The 12,286-nt window shown below is 39.4% G+C and overlaps 1 protein-coding gene across 3 annotated transcripts in view; it reads left to right on the top strand.

Annotated features, from left to right (window-relative positions):
- Positions 1-12,286, top strand: part of SLC9A9 (solute carrier family 9 member A9) — a 177,514-nt gene that overhangs the window by 59,470 nt on the left and 105,758 nt on the right. For all 3 annotated transcript variants that reach the window (XM_072933138.1, XM_072933137.1, XM_002195706.6), the window contains exon 7: positions 12,012-12,150. In XM_072933138.1, coding sequence (XP_072789239.1) covers positions 12,012-12,150 — 139 coding nt within the window. The remainder of the gene's footprint in view (positions 1-12,011; positions 12,151-12,286) is intronic.

Raw genomic sequence — 12,286 nt, 5'->3', positions numbered from 1 at the left:
AAGGAAGATGTTCCTTAACTCTTTCAATCTTAGCACTAAGGAATAATTCATGATCAGCTGTTTGTACAAAAGTCTTAGCATGTGTGCTTACAAATAATTCATTATTATCAAAGCAAAACCTCTCATCCAGTATATTTGGTGTTAGGCCACTTTGATCAAGTGATTTATATTTAAGAAATTGGGGTGGGTAGGATTTTATTATCCTTTAGATTATTTTCAAGATTCCCATTAACTTTCAGATATCCTTCAAGTAGCATATGTTTAACTAGCAAGGCTTAAAGGTGACTTATCATTCAAAATTCCTATACAAAGGATAAAGACAGACTTCCAATTATTTTGAGTAAAATGTCCCCAAAGATGGAAGTCAGAGAAACAGAATGAGTGTTTGAGTGTATATTTGTGTGTTTTCTTGTTTTCTCTTCTTGCTGTAATCCTTAAGAATAAAAAGAAAGTTTGACTGTTTTGATTGCCTTAGATTCTGGGACTGAAATTCTATCCACATCAACTTCCCTGCATAAGTGGTGATTCCCTGTGTTTCATTTTACCACGAGTGAAGTTCAGTAATGCTCCAGATTGCCAAGAGCTATTGGCAGGTGCCGTAATCAGCACTGACTTCACGCTTGAGCGAACCAATTTCCACAAGGTTCGGCAGCCCCGTCTCTGCTCTCAGCAGCCCCAAGCTGCTGCAATGAACCCCCCAGGCTGTGCAGAGCCGGCTACAGTTCTGAAGGGCTCCAGGCAGAGCAGCCTTGGCAGTTCCAAGGCAAGGAGAAAAGGTACAAGAGGGATGCCAAGCCGCCTCTCCGCCCGTGTGCCGCCCTGCCCGGTCCTGTTCCCATCGCTCTGCACAGGATGCTCTCAGCACCTCTCTGCTCCTGCTGCGAGCTATTGCTCTTCAGCCAGCACACACCAGAGCTAAAGTTCACTTTCAGACAAGTCTGGACCTATTCTTCTATTACCTTCTCAGAAATTCTGTCTTTAAATATTTTTTCCCAAAAGAGATTTACATGGAATTTTTACCTTCCCAGCACAGAGGATTTTTCCAGTGGATAACTATTAGTACGTGTACTGGGACTTGTTGGCTTCTGCTGTCTTTATAGAGCACTGTCCAGCAATTTTGTTTTAATGTTCTAACATTAAAGGTCTAACAGGTTAAAGAACTTCAGGCTATAGAGTGATAAGGTAGTAAACAATAGGTAATATTGCAATTCTAAGGTTTCTACCATGGCCGTGATTTTTCTTTTTATAAGCTGTAAAGAATAAAATGTTAGCATATTAGCAGAAAGGTAGAGAAGAGCTTGAGGCCCACCTTTCTCCTGCAGGAATATTAGTTCCATTCTCTATGCAGGGCTGACCAGCTTTTCTAGCAAGTGAAGTGCCTTTCCCTAAGGTGAAATTTTATTCTATTTATTTGCTATATTTGGATCAGGAACAGAGACTTACAGTTCAGAATATCCCTAAATTCCCATCCTCAGCTCCAGTATATCAAGAAAACAAAACATGTAACGTGTTTTGTTTCTGACATTATTACTGCCAACACTAGATCATACAATTCATATCTGGATTTATTTTAGAATTTCTCATAACAACAGCTGTATTTCTTGTCTTCTGTTGGATACATTTTTAAAAATTAAAATTGCCATGGCAACAGCTGCAGCCATTTATTATAAAACAATAGAAGTGGAACTAATATTTGTGAGAGGAGCTTTGTTATCACACAGGATAGCATTTCATTCAGACAATGCCAGAGTCATTTTTCCCTAGCTGTTCCATTTTTTAGAATAAAAATATAGAAAATGTTTTCAATAATGAAATGTAGGTGGGATTGAACAGCTCAGGAGATTAAAAAGATTTTCTTCTTTAGATTACTGGCTCATCTCAAATCCAGATTAGCAAGAGGCAAAAATGATCAGCTGTTTGGTGGGCACATGGAAAAATCGATAGGGCTATGGAGCTCTGAAAATCCCATTCCCACAGCAGCTACGTTCTCAACTGCAGCACAGAAACTGAAAACTGAGAGCACAGGGTGTGTCTTCAGTGGGGGAAAAAATGCTGTGAGCCATCCTTGAGGAGTGCTAACAATAAATGCAAAGGAGAACTCCGCATGCAGCGTGCAGTGCTAACACAGAACCGTTCCAAGTGAGCTGTCCTGCCCTCCACATCCCTTGCACTGGGGCACCTGGGAGAAGGGAACTGTTTTCCTGAGTAAAATGTGGCTAAAGAGGGATGTTTGGCACAACCTCAAGGTTAGGCTGTTCCAAGTCAGGGGGTGGGGTCATCTAATGCATGGTCTGGGCACATTAGAAATCATGTGGGCCAGTTTGTTTGCATCTATTGGCAATAAATGCGAATGTCAAGAAATTGGCAATTTCTTGGAGCTTTTTTTTTTTTTTTTTTTAATCTCTCTAAGAATCTGGGTAGGAGATAGACAAATTGTACTGCAGATATTAAAAAGCTACATGAACTGTAGATTTTTCTCATGTAACCCCCTTCTGACTATGAAAGAATCTGTTTTGCATGCACTGGCTATACAAGGATGATATACCACATACCAAAGACCACATTTCTTCCTATTTATTACACAATAGAAAGTCTTAGGCAGAGTGAGGGAGAACACTGAAATAGAAAAAAACTTTAGACATACTTTCCTTCTCCTTCCACTCTAATTTTTGTGGGATTCTGTGTACCTTATCTTTATCAATTACATTCAGCATCAGGCCTCCCAGTGTCCTGGTCTGTTCAGAAGTTCCTAAAGATGCTGAAGCTCAGTGAAGGCAGTAGACCAGGGGTTCCTTTCTTAATCTCTGTCAGAAAACATTCTGCAGGTGAAAAAGCTCAAGGCTGTTGATAGGCCAGAAATTTGGCACAACCAAATTGAAGAAATTTGGCACAACCAAATACTCTGGCACCCTATAGTACTGGCAGTGGATTACCCAGCTGCTCCAGGGACTACCTGCATCCTCTAGCAGCACACTTAGCTGTGTCTAGGATGTAATGATTTAAATACAAACAGTAGCATAAAAATCTCCTAAAAGACAAAGAGTACCCATACTTACTAAACTCTAGGTTTGTTGCAAACATAGATTATTATATAGTCTGACTTCATTAGATTACTTTTACATCAATGACGGTTTATTTCAGGGAGACAACAGGAAAAATATAAGAAAAAACAAAATTATACCTTGTGCCTGAGTAAAATCTATGAAAGCATATAATTAGTATATTATATTTTTATAATGAGATCTGGTAGAATATATAACTGGTAGAATATAAAACTGACATCTGGTAGAAATCACAAAGATAGTTTTCTTTCTCCTGCTTTCTCACTTAACCTTTCAATTGTTTGTAGCATATTCCCAGCAGCATGCTCCCAATTCTGTCCCTCCCCTTCAGCATTCCTAGGTAAGCTTTACACCCATTCTGACACTTCAGGCAGTGACATGGGACAGCTGAGGCTTGGCAGAGCAGTGGTGAGAACAGGATCCTTTCCTGTCCCACTGACAAGAGGAGAAGCAGTGAGAGGACAGCCTGCCTTCCTCGAGGTGAGCAGGACTGGGCACTTCGAGCTTCCTCTCCCTGTCTGGGAGTATTGAGCTGTGCACAGACAGGCTCCCTCCCCATCTGGAATGTTGTCTGTGAAAGGACATGGGATGCACCACCCTCAAACACATCAGATTTTCATAAGCAGAGGTCACAGAAGAAAAAAAGTCCTTTGACTATTAAACGAGAAACTGCTGTATATGTTATTCCATTGATCAGCTAAGCAATGTGATATTAGCCCTCACTCCTTTGTCCACATTCAGGGAAGATTCCAGTGTATTGTAGTAGTGTTTAATGAGCTAAATCTCAGGGACAAGTTGGTCTAAAGCCTGGAGGAGGGTGAGGTGAGTAGAACTAAGCATTTGTGAAGGATAAGAAGGAGCTGTTACTACAAAAGAAATGCTGCTTTCATCCCTGGGTATTTCACAGTGCTCACAGGTCTGCTAGGTTCTCCTGCAGTGTAATGAGGATGAGTCAAAGCCTAAATGAAGGGAATACTGTCTGGCATAAACTATACATCCTTCTCTGTTGTTTCAGTCTTAAACTGCTCCTGAACAAAATCATGGGCTGTGTGACTATAAGAAAATTACTATTTAATAAAGATTTAGTGGAAACTCCTTCCATTTAATCTCTGCTAGTTGCCCATAAGAGCAAAGGCTTTCTTACAGCTAACCAACCCGCTTAAAACCTTTCTTAAAATGTTTGGGTCATATCCTGCTTTTTTTGCAACACTAGTGCACATCTGTACCACCTGCGCTGAATGAGTGGAGTTACTTCAGATACTCATCACTGTAAGGGTAATTTGAGGCAGTTTCTCCTCTAGAGCAGGATTACATAAATCACAGTGATTTCCTGATAGTCTGCTGCAGTGTTCTAACGCTCTGCTCCATGCAGGCACCCATCAGCCCTTTTGTCAACAGGCAGGTGGAGTTCACTTGACATAGATAAATGTAAAATTTGTTTGCAGGAGCGAAGTCACTGTGAAAGACTAGGGTAGTTGAAAGGCTTTGTTACCTCATCCTTGACTCATCCCAAAAATTTTAGCAGAAAAAGGGGTATTAATTAAGATTACCCATTCTTCCAGTAATCACCTTCCCTACCCCTTAGGGACACAGAGTCAGTGTCTTGTGAACGTACTCTGTTTTATTCTTTGCACTCCATTTGTAGAGTAAATGAAATCCCATAGTATCACATTCTGCCACTTTTGTACAAGTAAACCTGAGACATGGATCGAATTAGGCCTCCAGGAGCACATTAAACTCTTGCTTATGCTCACAGAACACTTGCAATTGCACATTAATTCAATTTTTGGCTTTCAAGAGAGATATATCATTTTCACAGAAAATCCTTATTCCAGGGTCTTGTCATCCTGCACTAATGGGAAGAACTGTCACATAAGGGGAAGGTTGTGAAATGTTTCACAGTATTTTTCAGCTCTTTAAGTAACTTTGGAGAAGTGGCTCACAAGCAAAAAATTGAAAGATAACACAAAGGTGAATAATGAAGAAGAATGTAAAGTTAGTAGTGCAAGATCCAGGAATGGACAATAGCTTCTAACTCAGGTGTCAGGGGAAGGGAGGCAAAAAAATTTCTTAGGATCATAAACCAACATTATCAAGAGTCTTAACACATACAGCACATGTAACTCCCCTTATGGCGCAATTAGCATCATGCAGCAGATTTGGTTCAAATAACAGAAAAAACTATTTCATTTTTCTTTTGAGATATTGACTGAAGAATTTTTAACTTGTTCATTGTTTCTTGTTAACTCAGAGGGCGAGTGGGTTGTAACTTTTACAGTCATGTTTTCTTTGCAGAAAAAAGTGTGCATTTTTTTACAGTACTGTTCTACCTTGCTCTATTTTGCATAAGTGATTACAGAGAGATGCCAGGCAGGGTAGAAGTCCAGCTCTTGTATTAGTACAATATATTTATCTCTTCCTTGCTGGTTGATTCTTTGTTTCTACTTTCTTAGCACTATCTGCATCTTCCCAGTTGCTGAAGCCACTGAAAGCTCCCTAACTGGGAGGACAGACTTCAAGCTGCTCTAGATAGACACAGGCCTTTCCTCTTCATGCAAGGTTTAATAAAAAATGGAAATTAAACAGGCAGTTGGATTATAGTTCTGATATCCAAATGAGAAAGGATCATATTTGCAGGCACAGAAATGTGTAAATTATGTGCCTTTGGATATGATCAGCTCATAAGTAAGGACAGTCAGAGGGATAACACAGAATGAAGCACATGCTGTCACAGACAACCCACTATCAGCCATCTGTTCTCTGCTGATGTGCTTCATTCCTCTCAAAGATATGGGACAGGAAAGAGTTGTCACTGTGACTGTGATATTTCCAAATACATTTATGAAAATTAGGCATTTAGAAGCAATAGCAGTCATTTGAGAATGAAATATTCCTCTGCCAAGCCTCAGAGATATGTGAACAAATTTTACTGTTAAAGCCTTACTTTTCTTTTACATAGATTTTAAGCCCATGTTGCTGTTCATCAGGATTTCTTTCTGTCAAAGATAAAAACAGGTTAGAACAAGGTAATGAGAAGCTAAGATACTTGTCCAGATGACAGTGCACACCATTTCTCAAGTGCACTGGGGCAGAGAAGCTCCACACCAGATCAGAGATGATGTTAGACTTGAAATTGCTCTGCCTGCAGGCCCATTAGGTCCTTAATCATTGTCAAAACTCTCATCTCACATCTCCTTTCTGCGAGTCAAAGTGACTGCAGCCCTGTAGTGAGCAAGCTCTGAGCGGGCTCCGGAGGATGCAGCGTGTCCAGCTCCTCTGCACAGGGACTGGCAAAGCTGTTCCTGGGCACCAGGGAAGCTGAATTCAGCCCCACCCAGGTGGGTGAGATGCCAGGTGCTTTTATGGCCCAGGTGGTGGAATTTGAGGGCAAGAAGTGGATCACCAGGATAGATGGCTTCCAAGGCTCCCATAGGAGGCAGAGAAGACTTCCTGAGGATAATGGGTTGGGAGACAGAGAAGGAGGGAGGATGTCAGATTTTCTGCAGTCCCTGATGTTTGGGGATAGATGACAACTAAGATCTGCATTAGAGAAACTCTACCTGGAACAACACAAACTATTTGTTGTTCTCTCTGACAAGATGCTCCTGCTGTGTGTCAGCTCAGGCTCGGACACAGGAGAAAATTGAAAATAGTTACCAGTGTAAAAGCAATAAAAGCTCATATATAACAACAGTAAGTGTTAGCTTGGTTTAAAGTAATCAAGATAAAATGTCCTCTATTATTTTAGAATTTCTGGGAAAGCCTACGAAGGAGCAAAGGAAGGTCAGAAAACAGAGGAAGAAAATAAGCCATGACACAGATAAAAAGAAACAGAGTGTAAGCCCAGATAGAAAATAGTTTCTAGAAACAATTTTCTGCTAGGCCTTTTCTAGAATTAAAAACAGTAATACTAGTACTAATGCTAGCAGTGATGAAAACAGGTTATAAGTGGAATAAAAACCATGTTCTGCTGTATTGCCAGGGAGAATAAAATTTTGGGTACCCATAATGAAGGTTCATACACTGGCCACTTGGGCAGTAATTCAACTACCAGTCTCTCTTTTTTTTTTTTTTTTTTTTCCTTTCTTTTCTTTTTTAGCTGTTATATAAATCTCTACATAAATAGAAAGCTTAATATCTATATTTCTGCAAAGTCTCTTCTTCAGGAACCTTAAATATCTAAGAATTTGCCAATATTGTCAGGAGTAAATTCCATTGAGACAGATTTGTTTATACAGAGAGATGTACAAAAGACTCCTCCGTGTTCCTTTTATGTACTGATCACTGTTTTAACACATCTGAAAAATGCATTTGTTTGTTGTTTGAAATTTTCATCTAGAAGATCTCTGCATGTTTGTTTCAAAACTGTTAAAATTGGCCACTTCTGCTAGTCCTTAGGCCTTCCTGCTCTGGTGTCTTTACTTTGCCTTAACTGCCTGCAAATCTTCTCTGCTTCATTGGTGGTTTTACTGGCTTGGCACGGTCACATCCCAAACTTCCCCAGCTGTTTTACCTTTACCGTTCATCTGCTTGCTCCTCCTGTGGGAGGAGATTTTTGTGAGGCAGCCTAGGCAGGCTCTACCAGCTTGCCAGGAGAAGGTGGCTGGTGCCATGCATGGACTTTCACATCTGGCTTCTCTTTCAAGCACATATTGGGGGTAAATTACAGCTCTGACGTTTTGGCTTCCTTTCAACACTTTTAGGAAAACTATATAGCCAAAAAGTTGTGTGGGAACAGAAACTGTTTGATTCCATCCACTTGTCTGAAAGATTCAAGTTTTCTAACATGCTATAGTGACCTACCTTTTTCTGCATAATTATATTTTCAGGAAAAATAACCTTCTTTCCCTCTTAAAAACAACCTTGAACTCTAGAATACTTTTTTTCTGGCCTGTTTTATTTTTCTTAATTAGCAGCTGATGAAATCACAATGTAGTTCTATAATTATTTATCACCCGAGGGAGATCCCACTTTATTCAAAGAAGGTATTTTAGGGAACATCTGACCTTCCTGTATTTTCAGGTATTTTTTTCTTTTCTCACATTGTTCCTGATTCTCTTCTGTGCAGTGTTACATGGCACGTGATGAAGTGGCAAGGAGGAAGAAGGGCACTTGGCTAAAGGAAGCCCTGTGGCTTAGCAAGTGGAAAGAATTGTTCCTCTCCAAAGCTGATTATTTTCACGTTGGTCAAATAGACAGGACAAAGACAGGAATAAACCAGTCTGTTTACTGGCTATTTCTAATAACTGACTCTACATAATTTTATTAGAAATTTTCTGCTGTTTGCACACACTTTGCTTCTGATGTTTGGGGGTATTTTCTTCAGCATCATGCATTTTTCTAAAATTCATCCGATACAGGTGTTGCTTCACTTTGGCTTATATCAAAACAAAGAATCTTTATACTGCTCTGCTAGTTAAGACCAATTAGCATCTCTTTATTTGATGCTGCCACATTAGCCCTCTGCACATCAGGTTTGGACAGAAACAAAAGTAGGATACAAGCTTTAACCTCAGCAACAGATTTTTCCTCAAAAAAACTTGAATTACTGGAAAATCTTTGCTGAATGCTAAGTGCTTTCTATGTTATTTCTTTTTTCAAAGGAAAATATTGTGCTGTACTCACAGGCTGGGAAAACTAACAGGAAGAAAAATATCTTTTGAATAAATGAAGATGCAAAAAAGTAATCAGTTAAGATGTAACTGGAACTGTGACTGGATGCTTTCTATTGCAAAAGCCCTTCTGTCATGCAGACCTTTAGTATTAGACCCCTCTAAAGTGTGTAGAATGAACGTGTTTGTCATGCTGAGCTTTCATCCTAAAGTGATCTCAGCAGATGAGGGGAGGGAAGTGGGATGCTTAGCGTGGTACAACTGACACAAACTGTTAATCCTTCTATCTGCTTCAAGAAAAAACTACCACCCCAACTTGCAACATATTGCATAAATAAATATTGCCTGTATTTCCTTTTTTGAAAGCTGTGAAAGCACTTGAGCCTGTCCAATGCTGTTGACTCAAGGAAGCACAGAAGAACTGGAAATAAAAAGAGATCTGTTAAAATAGCTGTCTAATATAGAAAATGCTGACTAATCCTTATGAAACCAGCCAGGAGGTGAAGCATTATTCCTGACTACAGCTAGAAGAAGCAGCAGTGGTTACCAAGCTCACACACAGACAGGTAGTAGGGATGGGACAGGTGTCTATGAGATACATATATTGAGTATTCACTGAGGAGTCAACAAAAATCTCTCATTCCTGTCCCTGCACTCTTTCTCATTATGGCTGGCAGATAAAGCAGGCCTTTGCCATTAAATCTGTTCATTTATCAGTCTCTGAAAACAGTTTTCTGCTGCATTTACTTTGAGGACTCCCTTAATCCACCTCTGATACAAATTTACAGAAATAAACCCTTTTTTTATTCTTAAACTCATTCAGTGTTTAGAAAGCCTCTACAACCTCAAAACAGTTTTAAATTTAGCATCAAACCCTCCTGCACTGCTTATTAATGAACTGCAATCACCCCCTTTGCACAGAGAGCACAGAGAGCATAGAGGGCAAGTCATGCCAGCAGGGCTCTTGAATTGCTCTCCAAGGAAAAGGAAGAAGAGTAGAAGCACTATAATTTTAATTATGGTTCTCTCCAGTGTTAAACTTTGCAATATTGTTTATAGGTCAAATAATTGGTTTGGCAGAAAGTAGTGGAATAAACAGGATTAAATCCTGTCCTGTCAAATTGCAGTTTATATAGAAAATCTCAGGTAAATTCTGTATTTTGGATGCTTAAAAGGATTAAAAGTTAGTGCTAAAAAGAAACACATCCAGAAAAATAAACAGCTCTACTAGAGAATAATGCAAAATGAAAAATAGAAGCAGATATTCTTTGAGCTGCAGGGAAACAGGAGTTCTTGAAAGATTTAGACAAGAAACCACAGTAGTATAATGAGCATATGTCATGTTATGGTGCTTTTAAAAAATCATAGGGGACACACTGAGTAGAAAAACTTTTCAGTGAAAATGAGTCACTTCATACTTGTTCCTGAAATAACTACATTAAGAATAGGATGCTTTCTTCTAGTTTTCTTCTTCCCTGAAATCTGTTGGTAGATTGGAGGGCAAACTGTAACCCTAACCTGTCTTAATAAAGCCAACTTTTCTTGCCCTAAGATTAAAATACTTTAAAAAAAAAAAAATTACTGACTATGGCTTACATTTGACTAATAAATTCTCACTCCATGTCAATACCTTTTTTGTTACTGAGCATCCCTATCATGGTCAGGAGCCCATCATTCTAACAGAACCATTTTCCTTGATTTTAGGACCTCTCTGAATTCACCACCCAATGCAGGCCAGAGCACCAGTGGCACAAAAGATCATTTCCTAATCTATAATTCACTAAGCAAAACAAACCAGCAGCTGCAGTCTTTGTACTTGGCTGGGACAAACATCAAAGAACCAAGTGGCTGCTTTGCTGTCAAGACACACGTACAAATTTTTAGGCAAGAGAAACAAAGAATTATTACTGATCCCCCTGGTCCGAGAAAGCCACAGTTGAAAAAGAATGGAAAATTTTGATAGCAACATGTTGCTGGTCACCAGTTCCTCTGCTGCCAGTTTTGTGTCCTTGTATCAATAGCACCTTCCACTAGAAATCAGCTGAGTGATTTTGTGGGGGTGCTAATCAGCACAACTAGAGATAAGAGATTTTAGTGCTTAGTTACTTCTGTTGTGGTACATGAGCATTCCCCGATCATATTTATGGCACTCCACCATATGCCTTGAGAATCCTTGTACCATTTCTGCAGACTGAAAGCAGAACTGTTTTCACATCTTCGTGTTATTTCAATGTGTCTGTTTAAAACAGACCTTTAACCCTAAGCCTTATTTCCAAATGAAAAACATCAGACTGCAAGGATCACATTCTTAATTTCCAAAAGCTTAAATTTTTCACAACTTTTTTAAAATTTTAAAATTTCAATTCCTAAAATACCAATCATTTTCCAGCAATCCAAGGCGCATTCTGGAATCCAAAGCCAAGCTCAGCACATTTTCTTTGACAAGGATCACAGAAGTACTCAAAACAGTACTCAAGGCAACAGAACACAAAGATATAAAATGTTTCTTAATTAGTTTGTGAGGCTTAGAGCTATTTTGTATCTGTTCAATATAACATTTCAACAAGAAAAAGGACATGCATATATGGGATTACTGGTGTTCTGGGTAATAATTGACTGCTGGCAAATAACAGCTCTGAGATGCTCAAAGAATTATTTAATGCACAACCCCTTTGCATTGGTGGCATCCTTTCCCATCCCAAAATAATTGTGGTGGCTGTACTCTGGGGTGGGAAACAGGAGATGACCTCGGACAACTGCAGCACTTGCATTCTGTCCACAGGTTTCCTATTGCTGAACTCTTGCCACAGCTCCAGCCCTGGTTATGAAGGGTTACACCAAGAAGGCAAATGCTCAGTGGTTTGTGACAAGATTGCTGCTGCATGTGTGGTAGCTGCTGTGATTTGTGTCACCCATTTGAACCTCAGCCACAAAGCTGCACTTTTTATCAAGGATATTTGCAAATATGTAACTGCTCTGAGGACATATGGCCAATAAATAATTCAAAGTTATCTATCTTCCCTGCAGTTTTCTTATCCACCTACCACCTTTTAATGTTTTGTTGGCCTGGAAACAATATTGTTTATGGCACTTCTAGTATAAAAGTGTTGCTGACTGGTAGTAGACTATTTCCAATGTGATACCTTGGAAATAAATTGGTTCTCCCCAGTCTCCATCTGCTTTGCTCTCATCTGCTATTAGCCCAGAGAAGACTTGTTTTGTATTTTGAGTGCCTAAAACTGTTCATTTGAAATTATTGATTCCAGAATTGTTACAATGTGATTAAATTTGTTATTCCTTTTTCTCTCCCTCTCCCCCACCCCTTTTTTCTTTTCAGCTCTATATCTATTTACAGTCCTAAGGAGAATCCTAATGCTTTTGATGCTGCTGCTTTCTTCCAGTCCGTGGGAAATTTTCTTGGGATCTTTGCCGGATCATTTGCCATGGGATCCTCTTATGCTGTTGTCACAGCTTTAATATCCTTTATGGTTTGTTTTCAGGGAGCAAATCTATATATGTTGGAAAAAATATACAATATCTGAGAGTGACCATCTTTAGTTTGAGCCTGAAGCTTTTCACTCTAGGCTCAAGTGTTTGTAAAGAAACAGAGAA

Source organism: Taeniopygia guttata, chromosome 9 (assembly GCF_048771995.1).
Source record: "Taeniopygia guttata chromosome 9, bTaeGut7.mat, whole genome shotgun sequence".
NCBI classification, from domain to species: Eukaryota; Metazoa; Chordata; class Aves; order Passeriformes; family Estrildidae; genus Taeniopygia; species Taeniopygia guttata.
This window is presented reverse-complemented; position numbering and strand designations above follow the sequence as displayed.